The sequence below is a fragment of the Tachypleus tridentatus genome, chromosome 1, assembly GCF_004210375.1.
Source record: "Tachypleus tridentatus isolate NWPU-2018 chromosome 1, ASM421037v1, whole genome shotgun sequence".
NCBI classification, from domain to species: Eukaryota; Metazoa; Arthropoda; class Merostomata; order Xiphosura; family Limulidae; genus Tachypleus; species Tachypleus tridentatus.
This window is the reverse complement of record NC_134825.1, coordinates 90,647,748-90,674,838: the sequence shown is the minus strand read 5'-3', so window position 1 is coordinate 90,674,838 and position 27,091 is coordinate 90,647,748. Positions and strand designations below refer to the sequence as shown.

The 27,091-nt window shown below is 34.0% G+C and overlaps 1 protein-coding gene across 2 annotated transcripts in view; it reads right to left on the bottom strand.

Moving 5' to 3' along the window:
- Nucleotides 1-4,491: 4,491 nt before the first annotated feature.
- Nucleotides 4,492-27,091, bottom strand: part of LOC143255371 (protein max-like) — a 44,981-nt gene continuing 22,381 nt past the window's right edge. For both annotated transcript variants that reach the window (XM_076510922.1, XM_076510931.1), the window contains 3 exons: nucleotides 22,420-22,527; nucleotides 6,528-6,651; nucleotides 4,492-5,312 (listed from right to left, as the gene is read on the bottom strand). In XM_076510922.1, coding sequence (XP_076367037.1) covers nucleotides 5,116-5,312; nucleotides 6,528-6,651; nucleotides 22,420-22,527 — 429 coding nt within the window. In that variant the 3' untranslated portion in view covers nucleotides 4,492-5,115. The remainder of the gene's footprint in view (nucleotides 5,313-6,527; nucleotides 6,652-22,419; nucleotides 22,528-27,091) is intronic.

The following is a 27,091-nucleotide window of genomic DNA, read 5'->3' as shown; positions in this document are numbered from 1 at the left end:
AGGTCAGACATTACCAGGTGGGTAAAGGCGTTCGACTTGTAATCTGACGGTCGCGGGTTCGAACCCCAGTCGCACCAATCATGCATTATAATGTGACGGTCAATACCACTATTCGTTGGTAAAAGAGTAGCCCAAGATGACTAAATTAGGGACGGCTACCAAAAAAAAAAAATCTTTATCCCAAATGCGGACAGATTTGGTTAGGGCACTCCACTCGTAATGAGAGAGTCACGGGTTTGAATCCCCATCGCACCAACCATACTCGCCCTTTCAGCCGTGGGGTCGTTGTAATGTTCGTGGGTAAAAGATGACTGCCTTTCCTCTAGTCTTACACTGCTAAATTACGGACGGTTAATACGTAACAGTTACATTCTGACTATTAATATTTCTGTCTCTTTCACATTCCTAACACAATGTTTGAAAATATTCTAGACCCAGTGATAAAGTACTGTATAGATCATTAAAAGACAATATCGGATAAAATGTAATAGATGATTAAGTATAATTTTTCATTTTATACAGTAACAATACATAAATTTTAAAGTATTATTCGATTTTAATCCGAGCTATTAATTTTTTAAAGTATTTTGGTCAACATTAAGATGTACTTTTTCAAAACATTTTACTAGTTTAAGTTTAAAAATAACACCAACATATTTAAATGCTTATATGAGAATTTTAAATAGTTACTAAAAGGTACGTTGAAAGCAATAATTTTTTTCTAAATAGAAATGATTTAATCTATGTTAAAAATTCCTAACTGAAAAAGAGCGTTATTCTGTTCAAACTATCCAACAAATCATTTAAGTGGTGGTTCTAAACACACTATTATTCTCTTTCATTTTTTTAGCCGTTCATAGAAATGCTCTGATTTTTTTTTTTCCAAGTACAAACCTTAGCTTATAGTTCTGTCATCTCTTGACCAATTTGCTATCTAATTACAATTTTGGACTCAGGTCAAGCCCTTTCAACTGATGTATTTGGACACGCCAACAGTCTTACAGTTTAATTAGCTCTAATCCTGCTTTAAACAATTTCAAGTGTCATGGCAATTTTTGTTTAGAATTAAGCACAAAGCTACACAATGGACTACCCGAGTTCTGCCCACCACGGGTATCGAAACCCGGTTGTTAATTGTGCGAGTACCTAGACATGCCGCTGTACCACGGGGATAGGGGGCATGATTATTTAGTAGCGAATTTAAGGTTAGGCCCAGGGGCTAATAATTTTTATGGTCCATACATTCCATGTCATTTTACATAAAATTATCAATGGGCCCCATCTAGTCCCTAACCTAAATATGCCACTGTGGCTATTAAGGATTTCCTCTCACGTGGCTGTGTTTTATAACATGATGGTATTAATGAAGCTACCAAAAATTGAATTTCTGTACTTTATTAATTAACAATGCCTTTGATAACCATCATTAAGTCTCTTACATTAGCTGAGGTTATTCATTTTACTTTTAACGATAACTATTTTTTGACGTTACGTTTATAACAATATTATTTATTATTGTAAAACATATAACCAATAACAAAAGAGGAAGAAGTATGGTTTGCGAATTTATTATACTTGAAAAATGAGAGCCTAATGTGTTTATGTAAAGTTTATAAATAATTTTTTTTTTTTCTTCTACTGTAGTGGCAGCACGAAAACTGTATTCCACATACAGAATGCTTCCCAATGGTCATGGTTTAAATTAAACGTTTAAGTAGAAGGCCAACCAAAAAATTGAAACTTGTTAGTTTAGATTAGGTAAGAAAATTCACGAAGGTATATCTAAGAGTAGCATAGTGTTCCGCAATTCGATATGGTAATAGGAGTAGCACATTCGCCTAGAAACTTACAGTGTTGCGAATAAGATTTAAACACTATTCCTCTTCTTGAACAGTTAATAGAAGAAAACAAAATGACTGACTTAATTTCGTTTGCTTAAAGTTAACAACCAAGCAACACAATAAGCCATCTGTGCTCTGCTTACCACATGTATCGAAACCTGGATTCTAGCATTGTAAGTCTGCAGAAATATTGCCTTGCCACTGGACGCATTAATTCAGACATTTGAAAGAAAAAATTGGTAAGTATAAAAAAGAACGATAAGGCTCCTAGACATTATATTTCTTAAAGGGTTTTGAAGGGCATTAAGGACTGGATATACAAGTCCTAGAATAATGTTAGCTTATGCCACTTCTTTCACAAGAGATAAAAATGTCCCAGTAATTATAAGCCCATTAGTTTTATACAATTTATGAGATAATTTTTTAAAGTCTTATAAAATACGCTTTGCACAGTCATTTAAGAAAGTTTAGAGTTTTATTGGATAGTCAACATAGTTTCACTAAGGTAAAATCTTGCCTTGTATTTTGACATTCTCTGAAAAGGTTAGTGCTTATGAAGATGGTAATGGCATAGAATGTGTGTTTCTGGCATTTAAAAAAAAAATTATCTCTACATTTGGCAGATAAATTAGCAAAATGAGTAGAAAAGAGGTTGAATGGAAGAAAACAAAGGGTTGTTACAGAGTTCAGTCACAATGGATTAAGACATTTGCTCTTTTTGATTTACATCAATGACATTGGCTAATGAAAGGTCCATAAATTTAAATTTGCTGATGACATTAAGTTCTTGTGTATTGCTAGCTGCAAAAAAGAATGCTGCTGACTTACAAAAGGACTTAGTTCATTTAATAAGTTCAACAAATAAATGGCAAACAACAAATCAAAGATATTACAAATTGAATTATAATTTGGATGGGAATAACGTAGTGTTATGAAAAAACATCTCATTTTTTCTTGGAAAAAAAAAAGGGTATCTGAAAGAGGCATTTAAGATTGTAAATGAAAGTGTTCATGCATTTAAAAAAAATTAACACTCAACAGAGAATAAATAGTAAAATTCTTGTGGAATCCTTGGCAGGGGTTCCCAACCTTTTGGCACTTGCGACATGAAAATGTAATTGACTCCCCTGCCAAGGCTTCGCGACCCCCTGGGGGGTCGCGACCCACCGGTTGGGAACCCCTGGACTAGGGGAAACAAATTTTGGCTAGGTGGGAGTCATCTTCAGCTAAGACAGTTTTATTTTTCTAACTGGGTGCTTTGCCCTTTGGATATAGTGGAGATAGTTAATTTAGGTGAGTTTAAGAGAAAGCTTGATAAGCATATGAATAATAAAAGCTATTTTTGAAATTTTTTTGAACACTTGTTTATTAATAGTTTTAGTTTAGATTAGAGGATGGGATAGCAGAGACAGACCAACAGATCATGTTAAAGTATAAAATAGCTGACATTCCCAACAATTCTAAAAATTGACAGTATGTTTATTTATCAATTCTCTAACTTTTCTTTTTTCAAAGATCTTAACCTCTCCCCATATGAAAACCCCTCAATCTCAGGCACTATTCTATAACCCTCCTCTTAATCCTTACTTAACCTTGAGGTACCTTAAATGTATTTACTCCAGCTTGAGTAAACTAAATTTTTGACAACTCTTTGCTTTCTTCCGTCCAGCCACTCTTCTATCCAAAATTAGTTATCACATCACCTACACCTTGAGAATTTTTAAAGCATTTTACACAACACCCTGTTAAATGCTTTCTGAAAACCACCAAGAAATACAAATCTACACCATTACCTTCATCTACATATGCAGCAACCTTTCCAAAGAATGTCAAAATTTTATAAGACAAGATTTACCCTTTGTGAAACCATGGTGACTATCAAAATTCTAACTTATGTTAAATGACTGTCAAAGCACTTTTCATAAAACTTTCCAAACCTTTCCCTATAAATGATGAATCTTAATAGGCCTATAACTATACTGGGACAATTTTTATTACCTCTTTTGGGGTAGCTCTATATATTTTTTTAAATAAGGTATCATGAGATGGTAACTGATCAATATGATGGTTTGCCATTATATTAATTCAACTCGATCTCACTGACTTTTGCTATTTCCCCCCTGCAAATGTTCAACAAGGATTATTAGAAACTTATGATACCAGCCTGTATTTATATAATTATCCCTCTACATTCAATATATTAGCTGTTTTATTTATTTATGTAAACACATTTTAACTCTTCATAAACACATTTTGCATGATTCAAATTCTCACCAGTCAGCATTCCAATTTTATGTTCTGTCTATGTTTGCATAATTACTAGTATTTAACTTTTGTTTGTTTGCTTTTTGAATTTCGCACAAAGCTACTCAAGGGCTATCTGTGCTAGCCGTCCCTAATTTAGCAGTGTAAGACTAGAGGGAAGGCAGCTAGTCATCACCACCCACCGCCAACTCTTGGGCTACTCTTTTACCAACGAATAGTGGGATTGACTGTCACATTATAACACCCCCACACAGCTGAAAGGGTAAGTGTGTTTGGAGTGACAGGGATGCGAACCCGCGACCCTCAGATTACGAGTCGCACGCCTTAACACGATTAGCCATGCTGGGCCTTTAACTTTTGTTACACAAGTATGCATTAGTCTCTCTTATCACAGACAACAGATTTATTTTGAATAAAATATACAAAAGAAGAAAGTCGCTAATCACATGACAATGTTTACAATTATATTATATAAATTTTGAACATGACAGTTTTTATTCTACAGATTAAATCATCATTTTGTGCTTTAAGGTTTTGAATGTGTCTGTCTCACTGGAAAAATCTATGATTCCAGAAACAATCACTTTCTGAATGGTACCAGTGGTTATTTGGTTTTATCATTTATGAAGGGAGTAACATTCAAAAGTTAATCTTAAAATTCAATGTTTCTATATTTCCTAAAACAACTTAAACATGACTTACTGGGTGGAACCTAGAAGTCATGCAAATTATACAAAATCTATGATCCATGATTTTCCTCAAGTAATACAATAAATATAACTTATTGGTTGAAAGCTTGTTCCCTTCATCATTTCTTTAGTCATGAGTTGGCCCCCATGGACTGCCAAACTAGTAAATTAAATATTCACAGCTTTTTTCCCAAGGAGATATATATATCTATATATAGTACATAGCAAACAAAACAATGTAGGTAGATGAAGGCAGTCAGAGAGGCCACTGGTACCATCAACACACCACACAATACACTGTTTAAAGATGACACACACTTCTAGGCAGGAGTAGAAGAAGGACTAATCTTCATTTTTTTACGATGACTCTGTCCTGAGTTCTCTGTATCTGAGCTTTCTGAACCTGAACCTCCATCAAAAGCTGATATTGCATCTCCCTTGCTGTTGAAGTGATTTGTGTCTAGCATTGTCGAAGCAGTAAAATTCCCTGTGGCCTTGGCTTTCTCCAAAGATCGGACTGTCAAAACAGAAAAACAAAATTCATCAATTCTAAGTTTGCACAAAAACATCAGTACCATAAACATTAACTTTGATGCAACATTCCACATTTTAGCTTGGTTTATCAATTTTCTTTTTGTGAGTTTATTTCCAGTTGGTTTGTTTTAGAAACATTCTCAGATTGAGTTTATTAACATCATGGATGAAAATCCAACTCTAGTTTAAAATCAAAGTCACTAATAATGTAAGAATTAAATCTACTAAACTCTAGTTTAAAATAAAAGTCACTAATAAGGGAAGAATTAAATCTACTAAAACTCTAGTTTAAAATCATAGTCACTAATAATGGAAGAATTAAAACTACTAACCTAAGAGACTCCACTGATGATCAGAGTTGATTGGGATTACCTGAAGACAAGGTAGTTTCAAGAACACACAGTGTCCAGTGTAAACATTTTTCAAATAACAGGACACATTTAAAAGTATCATACAAAAAACATTTGGGAAAATATACTTCTGGGTATATTACAACAAAAAAATTCAAAATACTAGACTTGATATCACTTGGTACTTTTCTCTAACCATTTCCACTGGCTCCAGTATAAAGCATTTAAAACAAAAAATTTTATAAAAGACCTACAATTTAAATGGTATTCACAAAAATATTAGTTTGAAAGTTTAGAGACACAAGGTCGTACCAGTATGAAACCAACTTTGTTGACTGGTGAAAAATGCTGTTTTAAATGTAACAAACATTTCCTTTTTGTTGGTGTGATTATAGTGTGATTAAATTCTTGAAGGTGTAATAACATAGGTACAACACAAGTTTTGAATAAAGAACAAAATCTTCAGATACAACTAGCTATACGACAATTAAAAAAACTATTTAAGAATTTATTCACGTCTCACGGAAAACAACCCTTCATCAATACAAGTGAGATTTTTATTGAAGTCTTTTATAAAAATTTCAAATACAAATATTGCAAAGGAACAAAAAAATTTTTGTTATACACCAGCATTTTAACTTTTCTCTCCTTACCACAAAAGCCTTTGCAAAACCAAGAACATTAAAATCTAAAAATCTTAAATTGAAGTTAAATAAATGTTAGCAAAAAGTTATTTTATTGGAAAGTTTATTTTTCTTATTTCATTTATGAATAAAAACAACTAAAATTAAAAACTAAACCTATTTATATCAATATTCAATCCCTGTAAGTTGACTACTTTAACTTACTCTGATCTTCTAACAATCGGTTTTGTCTTTTCAAGTCGTCAATGTCTTGGTGATGGGATGAATTTTTTCTTCTCATAAACTGAATATAATCTGCAGCTTTCTTCAGTATTTGTGCTCTTGATGCCTGTGAAGTAAATAAAAGCAATATGCAATCACCCAGTTTATGATACAAAAAATAAATAGGAATTAAGTACATGATGAACTACAAGATCCAAATTATACAATAGTTTTAATCAGCACTTATACAACAAGGAAGTGTCAAAATTTTGGAAGTTTTGAAAAGATTCCAACAGTTTTATACAAAAAATTAAGCAATTATACAGCAAGCAATTATAAGTGCTCAACAAAAACGTTTTTAGAGTATTTTAACGAACAACTTAAATTTCATTAATAGTTTCAAATACATTTAAACTAATGCTTTCAGCAAAATTGTAATATAAACAGACAGTACTTTACTTTTAAGTTTAAACAATGGCAAATCGTCTGTTCTGAAATAGTGTGGCCCACCGAGAAAGGAAAACACAAAACATCCCAAGGTGGGATGCTTTGGTAAGGAACGAAATTTCGAAACATATAGTAAAGAAAGTTGCAAAGGGCAGAGGTGATTCACGAGACCCTGTGTATAAGTTCTGAACTGTAGAAGTGTGGAAAGTCCCAGTGCAGAGTCAAAGTCCTTAATGATGAATGTAATCCAGCATCTTTAAGGCTGGGGTCCTGGCAGAGCCACAGAACAGTGATCCATAGTTAGGTTTCAATCGAATAGGAGCAAAATGTACCTTTAGTACAGAACATTGATCTGTTACCCAAGTGATACAAGAGAGATCATGGAGGATGTTCAGTGCTCTTGTACATTTGACCTGTAGCTGCTTGATGTGTGGTATAAAGGTCAGCTTATGGTCAAAGACAAGCCCCAAGAACTTTGTTTCAGGCAGCACAACTTCACGGATACAAAGTTCAGGATCAGGGTGAATACCCCGTTTGCAGCAAAAGTGCATGCAAACAATTTTAGAAAGAGAGAAGTTAAAGCCATTTACTGTGGTCCACTTCAGTAAATGATTGAGGGTAATCTGTAGCTGCCGCTCAATATACCTCATGTTTGATGACTCACACGAGATGTGAAAGTTGTTGACATAGAGACAGTTTGCAACAGTAAGAAGTTGAGTGATGGCATTAATATTTATACTGAAAAGTGTGACACTCAAAACATAGCCTTGAGGGACTCCAAGTTCCTGTAGAAGAGAACATGAGTGTCAAACCCACATTAACTTGGAATCTCCTGTCCATTAAAAATGGGCAAATGTCCTCATAAACCATACATATTGAGGTCTTGCAAAATGCCATACCTCCATGTTGTACCATAAGCTTTCTCAATGTTAAAGAACATTGATACAAGATGTTTTCTGGAAAGGCTTCTCTGATTGATGTTTGAAGTCGAATCAGGTGGTCTACGGTGGAAGGACGTAGTCGGAACCACACGAGACAAGCATTAACCATCCTTTCTAAGGTCTTACAAAGACACCTTGTCAAAGCAATTGTACAGTAGTTTGAAGGAATCTTGGGATCCATCACAAACATAGAGAAAGGTAGGACAATAGCCTAGCACCAGGCATCAGGAAAAATATTCTCCTGCCAGATCCAGTTAAAAACAATCAGAAGGATAGCAAGAGAAGCAGGAGATAGATGGCACAGCACTTCATAGCGTACATCATCAGGTCCAACTGATGTACTGCCAGACTGATGAAGAGCCAGTTCGAGTTCTACCAGTGTAAAGAGATGATTATTATCATAGAGACAATCAGTTTGAAAGGAAAGAGGTGATTGTTTTGCCCGAGTCTTCATGAATAAGAAGGAAGAGGAAGAAGTGCTAGATACCCAGCAAAAGCTTTCACCTAGAGTATTGGTGATGGTCCAGATATCAGCTACTTCCTGGCCATCAGAGAACAAGATCGAGAGGGGGACAGAATTATATTACCAACTGACCTTTCAAATCTTGTCCCATATGACTTTGGAACTGATGGTAGAAGATATGCTGTTTGTGAACTTAATCCAAGATTCCTCCTGGCTTCGACGTCTTACCCACCAAGCACGTGCACGATCCTGCTGGAAAGCGATGAGGTGCAAAAATGTAGGATACCTATGAAAAATATCCCAGGCCTGTTTTTTGAGCCTTCCATGCCACGTGGCAGGCAGGATTCCACCACAGACAAGGATATCGTGGAAAACGTGTCAAGATTTTAGGAATATGCTGAGCAGCTGTTTGTATAATACAGTCAGTTACTGCTGCCACACAGTCGTCTATTGATGGCTTACAAGCAATGGTAGGATCAAGTTCTGCAAGAGCAAAGAAAGAGGGCCAGTTTGTGTGATCCAGCTTCCACCTGGGCACTCGGGTCGGGTGGCATCAACAATGACTAGTCGCTTTCAATATTATAGGAAAATGATCTCTGCCTCATGGATTATTATCAACCCTCCATGAAAAATGAGAAAATAGTGAATGGGAGCAAACTGAGATATTAATAGTTGTAAAGGACTGACTAGGTGCATGGAAATAAGTAAAAGAACCATACTGAAAAGAGAGAGGTTGTGATCAGAGAGCATACGCTCTACAGAGCAACCTCTCCTATTAATAACAGCACTTCCCCAGAGGGGATTTTGTCCATTAAAATCTCACAGAATATAAAAGGGAGACAGCAACTATTCAATGAGAGCATCAAGGTCTGATTGATCATAGATCTCTCCAGGTGACAGGTAAAGAGAACAAACAGTGATGGTATGACCTAATAAAATTCGTATGGCTACAGCCTCCAAGGGTGTGGTGTGTTAAATGGCAAAGAAAGGGTGGGCATATGGTGATCAACCAAAAGTGTGACCTCTCCATGCACTCGTCCATCACACAGCCTGTCATTTCTGTACAAAAAAAAACACCGAAAGGTGATTGTCTAGGTAGGTTTCAGAAATGTTTCCTGTAAGGAAAGACATACAGGATGGTAGGAAGCAATCAGTGTTTTGATGTCATCTAGATTAGAACGTAAACTTTGGCATTTCCATTGTATCAAGGAAGCCATTTTTGTTTATGTGTAAGCAAATTGTGTGAAGAACCCTTTTCTTTATGACCACATCCTTTTACTTTACTGTCTTTATTCGAGGAGGTCTATCTACCTCCATGGATCCTGCCCTGGATCATTTGGAAAGGTCTTTGCTGTTGGAAGAGGATTCCAGCAACTGAGGACATGAACAAATGATCATTTTCCATCTTCAGGTGGGAAACGATGTACCCAAGGAAATGCCCATACCCTGAATCAAAGGAAGTGTATATGCTGGAATGCATGTTAGGGAAAGAGATGGTTGTTGAAATTTATTCATTAACTTTCTTAACCATGGAAGTCAAATACTTTTCATTTGGTTTGAGAATTATTCTTTTGGAGGCACAGAGAGATCCATCTGCACTCCCACAGTAATAGTGGAATGTAGTGCAGCAGCATATGTCTGAGATGAAGTAGTGGACAGCAACTTTCGAGCCGCAAGGTAAGTAATGTTTTGAATCATTTTCAACCACCGCATCTTTTTCTTCCAACCATTGAGGAAAAGAATGAAAGTAGGATGGGTAAGAGCCATTGCAATTAATGCAATGATGGGCCATTTCACACTCATAGGCATCATGGTCCTTGCCACCACAACGAGCACACGTCAAGGAACCACAACATGACGTCTTCGAGTGACTGAACCTTTGACACTGGAAATATCTGAGAGTGTTTGGAACATAAGGCAGTACCCTGTAATTAAGATAACCTGCCTTGAAGGTGGCAGGTAGACATGGTGATGTAAATGTCAGAATGAGGGCATTGGTCGGCATTGTAATTCCATCTTTGCGAGTGGAGATACGCCTCACTGCAGAAACTCCTTGAGTGGAGAAACCAGCAAGAATCTCTGACTCAGGAATGTTCTTCAAATCCCTCTCAATAATAACTCCTCGTGATTAATTCAAAGTAGCATGATGTGTAATCTCAATAGGTAAAACCCCAATCGCCTTTGAATACAAGAGTTCACTGTGTTGAGATGTAGATTTTCCACCAATTTCACCAGAGCAAAGATTTTTGACTGACTTTGGAGATCCAGCAAGTTCCTCTAGTCCCTTCTGAATAAAAAAGGGAGACATTTGCCCTAAAGGTTTGTCTGAAAGAGAACGTAATATAAGAAAATAAGGTACAACAAGTTTTACAGATGTTGAAGATTGCTGCTCAGAATCTTAAAGATGTAATAGTTTACCCATGTTTTTCAGTATATCATTTAAGTTTTTATTTGGAGGATCCATAATGAAAAAAAAAATATTTTGGTGCCCACTGACCCCACCCACCATGCAGCCCTATGCACGGATGCACTACAATGTCAAACAAGGATACTGCAGCAATGCCAGGGTTTCATGAGCACTATATTCAAACACCAACATCAGATACAATGTCCACAACACCTATTCAGAACATCCAACACTGTTACTTGGTTGACCCTAGCCCAAGTAGACCAGCCAACTGACCCAAGGAGGGTCACCACAAGGCTGTCCGTTTACAGTAATTCAAGACCAAAGTGGTGTTAGGGTTGGACCCCTCAACCACCAGGATCCTCTCTTCCCCTTCACAGGTCACCATGCACAGCAAACACATGGGTAGATGTTTATATCCCAGAGGAGGTAAATTGAAAGAACAGAACTTTCCCTGGGAGGTTTCCTGACCATATACATGAATCCACACCGAAGGGAGAAAGGGAACTACTGTCTTACTGGAAAGGAGGTATAATATGTAGGTTGTCAACAGCTCATGAAATGCACATGGCAATGAAGTCTCAATCAAATATAGGAACAGGTCAAGAAGGTTTATGGAAAAAGAAAAACTGGAACAAGGTGGAGAGAACTGGGAAGGAAAACACCACGCTGTACTGCAAAAGTTGGTAGACAAGGCAGTCTGGTAACTGGAAATCATAGAGACAGCTATTCCTCCATTGAACATCCAGAAAAAGAAATAGAGAAGTAGTCAGGAAGATGGTAGCAGCAGATGGATCAATGTCAAAACACACACCACTTGCACTGGTAAATGGATAAGGTAAAAGGGTGACAAGAATGATTAATGGAAAAGGTTACCTGCTTGGAACATCCAACTCTAGAGGCAATAAATTAAACAAATCTCAAATGTGAAGGTGGAAGGACAGAATCCCTTGATGCAATAGTGATATGTGAAGTTCAAGATAAAAAAGAGGGTAAGGGCTTAAGGAAAGAGAGGAACAGATGGATAGACCACAAAAGGAACCAGAGTTGAGCTGGTCAAAGAGGAACTACCAACAGGGCATGACAAGGAATATTGTGAATAAAGCAAGGACTCATGGTAAAATACAGAGAAAGATAAGCACACAGAAAAAGATAAGACCAGTCCTGATTGAAAGGGCAGACAGCTGAATGATGGAGAGTCAGAGACCAAATGAGAGGAATTTTGGAATTGAGAATTGTGACAAAGACATCAATTAATGGAATTCCTAGTAAAGAGCACACCCAATGTATAACCTGAGGGTAAAAGGACCATACCAAAAGCAGAAAATGGTATGGCCAAAATATCTGGTCTGCAATTAGCTTCATAGCTCATAGGCAATAAAGCATACCTGTTGAGAATTGGGTCAACAAAGAAAGTTGAGGGTTTTAACCAAAAGATCCTGAATGGAGTATCCCCTTGAGGATTGATGTTGGAAACAACTGTGGAGAAGTCAAAGTAAATCATATCCATAAGGGATAGGAAATGGGAACATGCCTAACAGACTGTCAAAAGTTCAAGCAAGTTGATTTGGAAAGAGAATATGTCCTTGGTCCAAGTCCCTGATGTAAAAATGCCAAAGATTTTTCCATACCAAGATAGGAGCATCAGTGAAGAGATGTGCATCAGGTTTGGGTGGAGGTAGAGAAACAATGATAGTAGTATTGAATCAGTCTAACCACTCAAATAAAGGAGGAAACAGGAGAACCACCGAATCAAAAGGTTGGCATCAGTGGTTCTACTGGTCAGACAAAGACCATTAGAGGAAATGCATACAAGTACAACTCAGAGGGATATACAGTTTCACTGAAGTCATAGTTCCCAAAAGTGAAACAACCAACCGTAAAGTATGAGAAGAAGATGCTTACATCCTGGCAATGAAAAATTCCAGAGCTTGCAAGAAGGTGGGACCCAACTTAGAAAGGAGTTGAATAAAACTCCCAAATGAATAGCGTATTGAATAAGTGTTAGCAAGGAGTTGAAGACTGACAAGCCATCCAAAATAAGCAGTTTCTTGCAGTAAAAGTATGAAGAGAAGACTTTTCTTGTGGGTTAGACAGGAGAAGTTAATCACCCATGTACATGTAATTGGAAACCCAGTCTATGCAGGTGGTGATGAAAGGCCCTGACCATAATGTTGAAGAGAGAAAAGGTCAATGCAATATCAAACAGAAAAACAAGAACTGGAAAATATAATCCTGATGAACAAATTGAAAGAATCATATTGAAAACTCTTTAACAAGAATTTGAAGGAAAACAACTAAGACATCGACATTGGTCATTCATGGTCCAGGTTAAAAGGATCAATGGAGGGAAAAGACTTGGTTGGTTGACATTTTATCAAGCAAAGCAAGTTATCTGCACCAAACAACCAGAAAAGAAATTAAGAGTAAAATTATTAAAATTCGTAAAAATGAATCATGTTAAAAGAAGAGCTAATTTTTGAATAAAGAACTTAAATAGAATTAAATCCAATTTTAAAAATCTAATTTACAGCAGTAAAAGAGAAAGAAAAGTAATACAAGTTTTAAAAGACTTTCTATCCATAATTTTAATTATTATAAATTGCCAGGATGTCAAATGGGTAAGTTCAAACATCTGCATTAGTCACCTCACACCTTGGCCTTGGAAAGTTGGCCTTTCCAATCCTGGTTTGAGTTATCTGACATCACAGCCATTTTCTAATTTCATACTGAACTAATTTTACTTTAATTCATAAAAAAGAAACCAAAGTCTAATTTGTAAATTAAAAAGTTAAATAGCATTAAAAAGGCCAATGGCCTTTAAAAAACTAAAACCCTATGTAAGATGTACAGTGTAACACTATCAACATCATGGAAAAACCTTGGGACAAAACATGTCTAAAATAGTGCTGTTGTTGAGAGTCATGACAGCAAAATTGAGCTATCGTGACCTGAGTGTATCAGTCCCAGAAAAACGAAAATGATGAGTTAAAAAACTGTGATCAGTAAGGACAAAAGTCCAATACAGGGTTTTATCTGGAAAGGCTTGTTTTCATGTTGCTCACTCCAAGTCGACTACCAATTGGCATGAACCCAAGCATTGAATACAGGACCATAGTTCATATATGGAACAGGCACAGCCGTGATATCGCCAGAGCAGATAGACTTAGCTGCTGTGTCAGCTAGCACATTCCTGCAAATACCAACGTTGCCTGTTATCCAGGAAAACTGGATAGAAGTATATGTTAAATAGAAATAGGCCAATCTGTTTTGAATATCAGCAAGAACAGGGTGAGAGCTAACATGAAGTGATTCCAGGGCCAGTACAAAGCTAAGTAAGTGTATATAAATAGTACAATTCAAGTACTGCTTAGCTTATGTGTGATCCAGGGCAAATGAAATGGCGTACAGTTTGGAAGTGAACACAGAAACTGAAGAAAGTATTCTGTGCACAACCACCAAACCACAATAAAATATAGCAGAGCCCACAGCATCACATGATTTCAAACCATCCGTATGAACTGAAATGGATAGATGGTTCAAAAGATGTTCAGCAAATAAAAGCCGGTACTTCCAATTGGAAGTATCCGCTTTTCTCAGATGACTTAAAGGAACTTAAAGGTTGTGCTGACCAGTGGATACAGCAAGGTTATCCAAGAACAGACCCAATTCATCCAAATGTGCCTGGATACAAAAGCCAAAAAGGTACAAAGGCAGATCATCTGTTCTGAAAAAAGATGACCCACTGAGGAAGGAAAACATCCCCAGATGAAATGTTGTGGTAAGGATAGAAGTTTCAAAGCATACAATAAAGACAGTTGCAAACAGCAGAGGTGTAGAGGAGGTTCATGATACTGTAAAAGCCCTGAACTGGGGAAGTGCAGAGCCAAAGTCCCTGACAGTAAATGGAGTCCAACATCTTCAAGGCTGATGTCCTGGTAGAATGATAGACCAGAGACCCATAGTCCAGTTTTGATCAAATAAGAGCACGATATATCTTTAGCATGACAAAGAATGTTGTGAATAAAGCAAGGACTTATGGTAAAATTCAGAGAAAGATAAGCATACAGGAAAAGATGAGACCAGTCCTGAGTGAGAGGACATAGAGGATGTTCAGTGCTCTTATACTTTTGACTCAAAGCTGCTTGATGTGTGGTATAAAGTTCAACCCCAAGAACTGTGTCTTGGGGACCACGGGAAGCATAACTTCACCGACATGGAGTTCAGGATCAGAGTGAATACTCCATTGGAAGCAAATGTGCATGCAAACAGTTTTAAAGAGAGAAAAGTTAAAACTGTTTTCTGTGGACCACTTCAGTAAACAATTGAGTGCAGTCTGCAGCTGCCACTCAATAAACCTCATGCTCAATGACCAACACAATATGTGGAAGTCATTGACATAGAATCTGTTTGCAACAGCAAGAGGGAGTTCTTCTGTGATGGCATTAATCTTTATACTGAAAAGTGTAACACTCAAATCACTGCCCTGAGGGAACCCAAGTTCCTGTAGGAAAGAACAGGAAAGTAGTGAACCCACACAAACTTTGAATTGCCTGCCCATTACATAAATGTCAATAACATCGGCAAATGGCCACGTAACCCATAAGTGGTCTCGCAAAATGTCATACCTCCACATTACATCATAAGTCTTCTCAAGGTAAAAAAATATTGATACAAGATGCTGTCATTTGTGAAAGGTTTCTCTCTTTGACAATTCAAGTCGAATCAGTCCATAGTGGAGCGCTATTGCCAGAACCCACACTTGATAAGCAAGAGGAGGTTGTTTGAATCAAGGAACCAAACAAGATGAGCATTAACAATCTTCTCTACGAGCTTACAGAGACAGCTCATCAAAGCAATTGGAGGGTAATTTGAAGTAATCTTGGGATCCTTCCCAGGCTTAGAGGAAGGTAAGACAATAGACTGGTACCATGCATCAGAAAAAACATTCTCCTGCCAAATCTGGTTAAAAACAAACAGAAGAATTGCAACAGAAGCAGGAGATGGATGGTGCAGCATCTCCTAGCGTACATCATCAGGTCTGATCGATGTACTGGCAGACCAATGAAGGGCCAGTTTGGGTTACACTTGTGTAAAAGGGAGATTACAGTCACAGAGATGATCATCCTAAAAGGAAAGCAGTGATCACTGTGTCCAAGTCTTGATGGCTAAGAAGGTATAGGATGAAGCACAAATGCTAGATACCCAGCAAAAGCTTTCACCAAAAGTACCAGCGATGCTCTGCAACATCGAAAGGGGGAACATAATTATACTGCCCATTGACCTTTTGAATCTTGTCCCATATGACTTTGAAACTGGTGGTAGAAGAGATACTGGTTGTGAATTTAATTCAAGATTCCTTCTGGCTTTGACACCTTACCTGCTGAGCATGTGCATGTGCTCACTGAAAAGTAATGTGGTTCGAGACTGTGAGGCTTCCACGACATGTGGCAAGCAAGGTTCCAGCATGGACAGGGATATTGTGGAAAAAGTGTCGAGGTCTTAAGAATACAGTAAGCAGCTGAAAACTGGAGATTGGTTCAATAGAAGGGTAAATATAAAGGTGAAGACCAGTCCAACCTTAACTGAACACATTCTCCCCCAGAGATAATGGATGTGGAATGAGAGACTGAAGGAAAGGAAATTTGGTGTACCATTGAGTGACAAAGGCATGCATGAAGCATTCCCAGCTTGTAACACAACCAGTGAAAGACCTACGTATCAGACCTATGGACAGAATGTTGCTGGAATGATACAATTGATTTGCTATTGAAGTCATGGCAACCTAAGACCACAATATAATGACTGTGGGCCCAAAAAAAAAAGATCATGAATCTGAAATCATAAAGACATGAAAATGGTACACCCTTGTCAAGTTTTCAGTGTGTTATTATAACCACTATTTCTGTCAGAGAAGAAGTAAGTGGGACACAGGTCAATGAACTGCCATAAGCTTTAGAAGGGTGATGAGGAGAGAAGATGGTGATATAAAGACCATCCAACAAAAAAGAGATAGCAAAGACAAAAGATTGAAAATCTCCTGAGAGTTGAAGCAAGCATCCCAACCCTCTGAACATGGGTCTTTAAACAGACATAAATACAGACAAGGCAGAGGAAGCTGCTCATATGCCATGATCTGTATTTTAACTACTAAGTCAGGTCAGTTCTGACCAGGCAATAAATAATAAAATGTTGATCCAAATGGATCCAAGTAAAGTCCCACTGATCTAAGAGTATTCACTGAGGTGAATGCACGGGAATGAAAGTTTCCAAGAAATTCCACACAAGTAAAGTAAAGATCCATTGAGTAAAGATGTCAGACAAGGGCTTGCACCTCCAACTAAAACATCTAAAGAGAGAAAGTCAGTCCAAACGGTAGAGTTCAGAACTGGAACACAATTTCAAGCAATAAAACTATCAGCAATGTGAGCACCATGGGAACAAACCTCAAACTATATATTACAAGGAGAAAATTTGGTTTCTATTATCAAGAACACAGGAAAAGGAACCAAACTAGGGCTCAGCACTATGAATGGGAAAGATACAAACATTTCTCAATGTAGCAACACAAAAATATTTACTGCTGAAAAATAGGGTTATTAAATAGATAGCTAACGTTGATGTAAAAATGTATCCAAATAGAACAATGAATTAGATTTTACAGGTTTGTTAGGTTAGTATGTAACATACAAACTAGCTAACCATACCATTAACAAAGTACTAATGAATACTGAGCTGAGAAACATTACCTAGTCCACTAAGTTTGTAATAATAATAAACAAATTCCCAAGAAAACAAAGTAATAATCTCTAACTCACAATTCATCTAAATTAACTTAGATGATGCAGGACATGCAAAGCTAACACTAATGATAATTAGAATTATAAAGTGCTTATTTAACAACTGCAAGAAAAAAAAATAGTAAAATAGAATGATAAATTAGATGCAACTAGTAGTAATAATAACTTTAAAACTATCTAAAAATATTTAGTTAACTATCACTATGGGTATCTTTTACTGCACATAGTGCAAGCTTCAAAACTTTATTAAACTACTTTATGTTTAAGATGTACCAATTTATACAAAATCATAGTTAATAATCCACAATCTTGAAAGGTTTGGATTTTTAATTCTATAAGGATATTTGTTTTAAAAAACAAAATTCCTTAATTTCCCTAGTGTGACATCTTCTATAGGTATATTATCTATTTTACCCACTACTTCAGAATCTCATTGCTCAGAAAAATCATGAACTCTAACAGCCTTCAATATTGATTAGTCAGAGTTACCAATGAAGAAATCAAACCATACCTATCACATCCTCTCTTTCAGGATATGTTAATAGTTCTCTCTTACATTTTATATATTACATATAACTGATAGAAATTCAAGTTTTTCATCTGTCAAATAATGTATTGTATTATATCATGTTCTGAACAGATAATCAGTCTCACTCAGTGTACAACAAACACCTCAGTGAGTAATTTAATGACTAGCTTTGATAAATTTGTAAGGGCTCTTGTTACAGTTAAAAAGCCAGTAAAATTGAGAAGTAGAAATTGTCTACATTTTCATGTTACTAACCAATATTCTTATATAATTAAATATAAATTAATTAGTGAATTACTAACATTAGTATAAAAATTTGGCTTGTGTCCTTAACAATCGACAGTAAGGAAAAAGAATATTGGATAAGTACTTTATTTGTTTTTCATGTTAATTTGCTATTTGTTATTATAAAAGTAACTAAGATGTAAAAACAGATTCTTTTAGGTTAGTTGGAATTAGATTAGGTAAAATTAATAATAATGATAACATAATGAAAATGTTTTACAAGGCACAAGGTAAATATGCAAGCAGCTCATGGGTAAAGTAATTCGATAATGTTATGTGAGCTGCACATTCCCCCAGTTATTTACAACTTATAATGGCACAGACAGTAGTAAAATACAGTTCAAAGGGCAATCAAAAGAGCAATAAAATTTAATTGCAAGTAAATGTATGCTGTTACATGTTTAAAGCTATTTAGGATACCAAATGTAATTTCATGTTACAGTCTGAAATCATTCATGGAAGGAAAAAAAAAAGGTAATTTAGATTTTTTTTAAAGGTTGGCCAAATTGACTGATCCTACTTTGAATAGGAGTACAGAAAATAACTTAAAATATCAAATTTTACTGAAAAACAAACTAAACATTTGAGATGTAATTCCTAAAACCTCCTGAATAAAAAAAATTGAGGTTTTTAAGGCAAGAAAAACTTTTTAATATTAACATAAAAATTACTTTGCAAATTGATTATTCAATACAAATACTCAATATATTAATGAACAACCTTATTTTACTTCAAAAATACTTTACTAAAAATTTTTTGTACATGAAAGATTTATAATGTGAACTGCAAGATGCTACATTTTGTGAAAGTATGCCCACTGCATTAAAAGTTAGAAGTATTCAATGAATACAGACTTTAAACAAGTACAAAATGGCCACATTGACTATCAAAGTTGACTACACCCACATTGAGAAAGAGTTAAGATACTCATTAATATAGAACTGAAAAACTCCAAAAATTCACTTAGTTCAAAAAGTACATGATATCAAATGTGCAAATACACAAAAATTACCAAGAAAAATAAAGTAAAAATCAATATATAACTTATAATTTATCTAATTAACTTAGATGACAAAGGACACACAAACAGTTAACTTACCAAAGTCTAAGCACCAATGAAGCAAAATACTCAAATATCTTGTGTGTAAAGAAGGACAAAGCCATACAAAAGGCATGAGCAACACCTATCACACATATGCCATGTGTGAAGTAAACAAGCTGAAAAACTTAAAACAAAACCAATGGGAAAACTAACACCAAAACAAATAAACCTCCACAAAGTGATTAACATTGTAGCAAGGCAACTGGAGCAGGAAGAATAAAATTGTGAAATAACCATGTCTTAATGTGCATCAAAATATGGAATGACCAATGAACTGGTCAGCTAGATGTAAAAAGAAAAGAGAATGGAAGAAAGATCCTGAAAGTGATATTGCAACAGACCAAAATATGAAGGCACAAGAAAAAAAGTCCAAATAATCTTCTTCCTCAGATATATCTAGTTAAAAAACAGAAATCACTGGCTAAACGTATGAATCTAGCTCCTTGTAAAATAAGACCTGTACATCATCTGTAGATAAAGTCAAATCAATTTCCCGAGAAGTACCAGTAGCATATTAGACTGCAACAAGACTTTCTACATTTGATACACTGAATTGCAAATTCATACAAAGATCTTTTATAACTTGACAGAAAAGAATAAAAGCAGAAAAAAAGTTGGTGAAACAACTGAATTCAAACACAGTAAACTAAACCACTAAGAAAACAAATTGAAATGACAAAGAAGCACAACCATAAACAGGAGCCACATGTGAAAAACATGTCTAAGCAATGCTATGCTAACTGAGAAAGTGAAGATTAAGTGGAAATAGCAGTGACAATACTACTGGTGGAGAATAATCTCATTCTGTGTAATGTTCAATAATGTCATGAAATTGGCAAGATAAAAAGACTAGTGCTTTGAGTGTGAAAATCTTTCCAGTGATATGCTTAGAGGGCAGAAAGATAATAGAGAACTGTGCAAGTAGAGGTAATGCTGTATTGAAATTAATGCTCACCATAGTTCTAAATTTACTTAGTGTATTTTTACAAAATCAGGTCAGTTTTTAGTAAACACAGCTTAAGTTACAGCAAACAAAGATCTTGCACATACATACTTCCCTGAGAACATTTGTTTTGATTTTTCTCTTCTTGTCTAACCAAATAAAATAAAATCTAAAAATTATAAACTATCTTTATTACAATAAGCAGAAAATACACATAAAAATATGAAATTCACTACTAACATCTGGCCTTGTTTATTTTATTTTTGGAATCTGACAAAACCTTACTTTTTTTTTTTTACAGTGCTATTAATACTATTAGTACATGAAATTTCAAATATGCAACCAAAAGCAAAATATTGCATATAAAACAATATCCTAAGACTGTTATAATTCAATTGACTTAAATAATTCCCTTAGCTTGTTGAGGTAACGTTGATGATAATGACTCTTTAGGCTAAATAACTGAAAACCAGTTAAAGGAACAAATTAGTCTTACACAAAAATTTGTAGTAAATTAAATCTCTTTTTATTGATTATAAACAATCCAATACTAAATGTTATGTTAAAGAATGTTGACATTTTTTGAAAGAAAGATGTGATAGGAGGGCATAGCAAATAGATTTGACTTCTGGTTTACATCTCTGTACAGAATATAAAGTTTGATTATATCTTAGCAACATCTACATTATAAATGAATAGTTCATAGCAAATAAGTATCATGTGATACAAAGAAGCAAATAGTGAGAATTTTTAACCTTTGCTTTTCATAAAAGATATTAAAATATGTATACCATTAAAATTTGATTTATAAACTGCATTTTAATGCCAAGTTAATAAACATACTTTGATAATAATGTAATTTAGATTTTGAATGTAACACTGTAAAAAAGACATTATGTTCTCACTTTGATACCCATCTATGCACACAAGGTTAATGTAAACTTTAGATTTATCATATGAAATGCTATTTCAAAGTCAAATTACCAAAACAAATTAAGTCAATTTCATTTTAAAACGACCTGATGCTTCCATTCAACACACCAAATCTGAATGCAATCTACGTTAATTCTTAAGAAATTTAAACAATACAGCAACTAAGACATGATAACAAACAGTATTTTAGTACTATTAAAAGATACAGTGCATAATTCCTAAAATGCATGATAAAAGATGTACTTTTAAGTCTGTTTTTGGAAAGTAATTTTTTAATTCTGACAGAAAATCTCACCAAAGGAGAGAAAATGTGATATGTTTACACAAGTGAAATAAAGTGCTCCTGACCTATGTAACATTAAAATTGAGAACAAATTATTTATTAAATTTGTTCAGAGAAATACTTGTTAAACCTCTGAAAACAAAGCAATATGAAAGACGATATGCTAAAAGTAGTTCTAAAACAATCTTTCAAGTATAACAAATAATTTACTCCAATAAGAACTTGACAGGAAGCTCAAAAAAGTTAAATGCTTAAATTTTAGCAAAAATAATCAAAAGGCGAAGTCAGTTATATTCATTTTTACTAAAAAGTTTGAAATTTTCGTTTAGTTTCCAGCAAGACGTTTTAAATGTGTGAAAACTTTGTACTAGTTTCAAAACCATATAGGTGCATTCATTCACTTGTCATGATTTCATAATCATATAATAAAACAATCAAACAAAGATGCATATTTCACCAGTAGTAATTGTACAGGGTTTCTTAAAGTTGAAGAAACGTAGATAAAAAGTTATTGAAGCTTTGGTTAATTTTCTTTTAATAATTTAGCTCCTTATTTTAGCCCTTGATAAAAATTCTACAAATATATTTTGTAATTAACTTGAACTACCATCTACATACAGTATGTCATTTTAACTTTACAAACAAAAAAAATTAATTTTGCAACAAGTTTTATTCCAAAGTTTAAAGTAATACAATTTTAATAAAGTATGGCAGAGAAGAAAGATAAAATTAAAGTGTAAAAAAATTTCACTTTATAGATACCTTTTCTCCTCGTAAAGATGGCACTGCATCTCTCAAACTGCTGAAACTATCTTTTATATGATCTCGTCTTTTTCTTTCAAGTGCATTGTGATGAGCTCTCTTTTCTGCCTGATATAATATTTCCATAAAATAAAAATCAGTTTTTCTTGAAGGAAAAGATAAGAGAATAGCCACTGTCAAATATTAAATTTAAAAAGCTTTAATAAATTCACTGGATTTATAGATACAAATAAAAAAAACTTGTGCAAAAAAAAGCATCAATTCACATCCTACGTTTTCAAAACTACAAGATGTGCCTTACACTAATTCCTCACTGTTAACCCACTTTAGCACTGACAAATGACCATCAAGATTCCCATTTATAACACTCCTTCAAATAAACTTACCAATATTATATAAAAATAAAAATGCAATTACAATTTAATTTCATTACATTATCTTACTTTAATCAAATTGGTTAAATTATGTTTTTATTCATTAGTAAACTTTAAATCAAACTTCTTACATTTGTTATTTACACATTAACCCTTTAGGCACATTTTTTGCATATTCATGTTTAGAGATCTCTTGTTACATCCAAGTGTACCCCTTAAAACAATTTTAAATAACCCAAGATACACATATGATAATAATTCATTGCATCCTGAAGATTGAAATTATGCAAATGATTTGACCTAACTTGCATATCTGATCTCACAGTATAGCCATTGTAATTGTAAAGAAAAATTACCTTTTCTGATTTGCCACAATCACTTTATTATACATAACAGTTGTGAGTTACTATTTATAATATTTGCTGTGTTGTATTTATTGCTCAGAACCCCTTGTGAAGAGATAATTTGACACAATTAGGCCAGTTTATGGAGGTGATTTGTGAATACAGTTAAAATAATTACACGCGATAAGTTTCTCTATCTTCATGAACAGAGGTCTATCACCTTTCCTGAGAGATAACAAATTTCAAAGATCCCAGCATGCCACAGCAGTTCACTTTTACTATGCCATAGACCTGTAACTTGGTTAGAGTTCCATAGCTAAAGGCACACTAGTGTAATAACTATCTACATACAGTTCATGCCTTTTACTAATGTATTGTGCCATCATATTTCAAACAAGACTATGGGAAACAGATACATCACCATCCTCAGTATCAGCACAGTGATCACCCATTAAAGATACCTAATTTCAGATTTACATAATACAAAAGCCTTGAATACCCTTATATCTAGTTTATTAGGATTTTACAATATCAAAACACTTTATCCTTTAAATGTGATTTTCATTTCATCCAACACCTTTTTCTTTCTTTTTTTCAAATAAAGTAAAAAGTGTAAATTTGGGAATTATCATGTAAATCAGTGAATGCATCTTGAAAATCCTGTCATGATAAGAAGTACCTCAGGCAACTGGATCATTATTGTTTGCAAAGTCCAGGAAGCTCAATATTAATTCATATCTGTCCATAGTAAAGGCATGACAGAAACCTGGAATGTCAGTCAACCAAAACATACTTGTCCAAATAGTCCTCTATCAAGTTTACTGACTAAGCCAAGATATAAATAAAAAATACTTTCATCTCTCTGAGGTATACAAGTACTCTCTATTTATATCATTAAAAAAAAAATGTGATTAAATATGTTCATAACCTACCACCAACCAACAACAATCATTATTTGCATCTTAAAGTTCATGTCCAGCTTCTACACCACAAATAAGTTGATCAGGACCATCTGCAGGTTGTTGTACCCTCCCAGGAGGAGGTGTATGTTTAGTTGTACCCCACCTGCACAACAGGTATATTGTTGTCTTGCACCATATCCATGACGTCTCCCTTGAATTCTACTTTAAAATTTGGCCTTTTCAAACATGACAATCTTGTTAACAAGATCACTGTCACTTGCTCCAACAGACTCAGCTTTGACATTACAACTATGTTGTTTCACATCAGTACCAATAACATCACTATCAAAATTACAAGATACTTCAGGTTCAAGGCCAGAATCAAGTATGAAAAACTGCAGTAATTTGATACCATTTTGGGTTAATTTTCTCATAAAATTAAACAAATTTCAATTGCAAATATTACAACTTTTTTAATAGCACTGTACACCATGCTTGATACAAATTGGTAGCCAAGATCTTCATTTATCCAGATTAGGCTTTGTCTACTAATTTTGTATGCTTGATTTGTATCTTTGTTGGAAGATTTCCATCATATTATGTGGTCACCAAATGACAAAAGGTGTGCCTAAAGAATTAAAGTACATGAAACAGTTATTAAATAACGAGTTAATAAACTAACACTTTTGACTAATAGTTGTTTTTATTTACCTTTCAGAATATATTAGTATTTTAGCAAATAGGGAAAAGGGGATTTTGTTTTGGAATAAAATGCTCTCAATTTGTGGAAAAATAATAAAATAAAATAAAATGAAAACTGAAAATAACATATACATCAAAATATTTTACTTTTAAATTGGGTTAATATTTAAAAACATAGGATGGAATATATACACAACTCACTTTACCAATAAACTATTAAGTAGTAGTAGTAGTAAAAAAAATCTTAAACTTCACACACACGGTTATCTGAAAGACAGGATTTATTTTCTATATTTCTACAAAATTGTTAAGCATAAATTTTAAATAAATAATAAAATCTTAAAACACAGTGTGAAGTATTAAAACAAGGTGACTGTTGCTTTACACATTTAATCACTATACACAGATATAAGATTGAAAGATGTGAAAGTACAACAGGTACTTCTATATAAAAACATTCAAGGAAATCTGAGTAAAGCAATGGGTTGGTATTATTATTAATAATTACCAAAATAATATGTACATTTTGTAGCAGTACAGGTTTAAAATTTCCATACTAATTCATGACAACAACAAAAAAAGGATACAGTTGATCTAATTAAAGTTAAATTATGAAGTGTTTATTTGTATTGTTTAATTTTTTATTAATAAGTTTGTAGTAAAAACAAGATTAGAATAAAGATCAATATGTATAATAAAATTAGACTTGAAAACCACAAATTATGAAATCATGGTTGCCAATGCTAATATTTATGCAGGACTTGTTTTTTAAATTATTTTTAAAAGCATAATTCACACAAATATTACTCCCACTCTTATGTGTTAAGGCATTTTTGAATCAGCAACAAAACAGTTAGTATTCAATCTTCCTCAGTTTGTGGTCTGCATGTGACAGCTTTATGAATTGTTTTTGTATTTCCCTTGCTAGTTCTCTCATTTTCAAAATTAATCTTGACTACAATATAAAAATTAAATGTTTAATTTATATTTTAAATTACTTTTATTAATGTTTCAGCTTAACACATTAAATAATCAAATTCTTTAATGAATCTCAGTCAAAAATTTACTTTCATACAGAATAAATCTAACACAGCAGCATCCAAACCCATTATATGCTTAAAAAAAAAAAAATTACTCATACTTATCATAGGCAAACAAGTTTGCTACACTTTATGTTTACATTTGATTATACTTTGATATATTATAATAGCAAGACAATAGGTAACTAACTTTTTTTGAAGAAATCTCTCCTAACTATCAAAATAAGCTAGTGATTACTAATTTATCTCAAGTAATTTTCAGTGCTTATACATGATGTCATTGATATTTCTGTATCATGTAAAACTGATAAGGTTTCATAATTCCTTTGTCATGCTGGAGATAAAGAATAATAGAAATACAACTCAATCTGTCGATATTTTAAATGGAAAAAGTGGCAATCTCCAAAACAATGCTTTTTATTTTGTATTTTAACTAGCAATTCCACTAAATATTTTAATTTTACTTAATGCTCATTTCAAAAGTTGCAATATCTCTGCTTAACAGAAATTCTCTGTTCTGTTGTACAATTTCAGTGAAATAAACTTCTTATAAAATAGTAATTAAAGCTTATAAGCTTAAACACTTCCAAGAATAAATAACACTAATTTTTATGCAAGTGATTTAACTAACAAATTTATTATTTCCAATAATAAAAAACATTCTTTGATAGATTGTATAGGTAGAGTATTCATGATGAAACTTTGTAGAATGCACGGCAACTGCCTGTTGTGGAAACAACTTTAGAGAATGTTTCAAAAATCTTCCACCTTTCGTCTTCAGGTTAACGAAGGCTAAAAGGCAGAAGACTTTCAAAATGTCATTCTCTACACACTTGTGTCTCCACAACAGGTAGTTGCCATCCATTCTACAAAGTTTCATTAATAAAGAACCATTTAAAAAGTAACAAACATTTATATCATCAGTGCCACTTCTCACACTGTTCTGTATATCTGTTTTTTTCAACAGAAAAATTTGTAGAAAATGTTCAATGGAAATGTTTTCTTTCAAGTTAAATGTGTTACTAGTTTATTATAAAAACAAATCTTCATTACTAAATGTCCACCACTAAATTCTTCATGCATAAACACCAAGCTAAGAATAATTGCTAAACATGTATTTAACATGTAATTATCTGGAGGAAGAATTGACTGACAGGAGCTTGAAGCCTTTCTAGATCATTTTAAAGCATTTGCTTAGATTAAGCCAAGAATCCTGGAACCATTCTTCAGTGATCCCACATACATTCACCTTTTTCATTTTTTTTTTCAATCATAAAGAAACTACATGTTAAGAAATTGCAAAACATGCT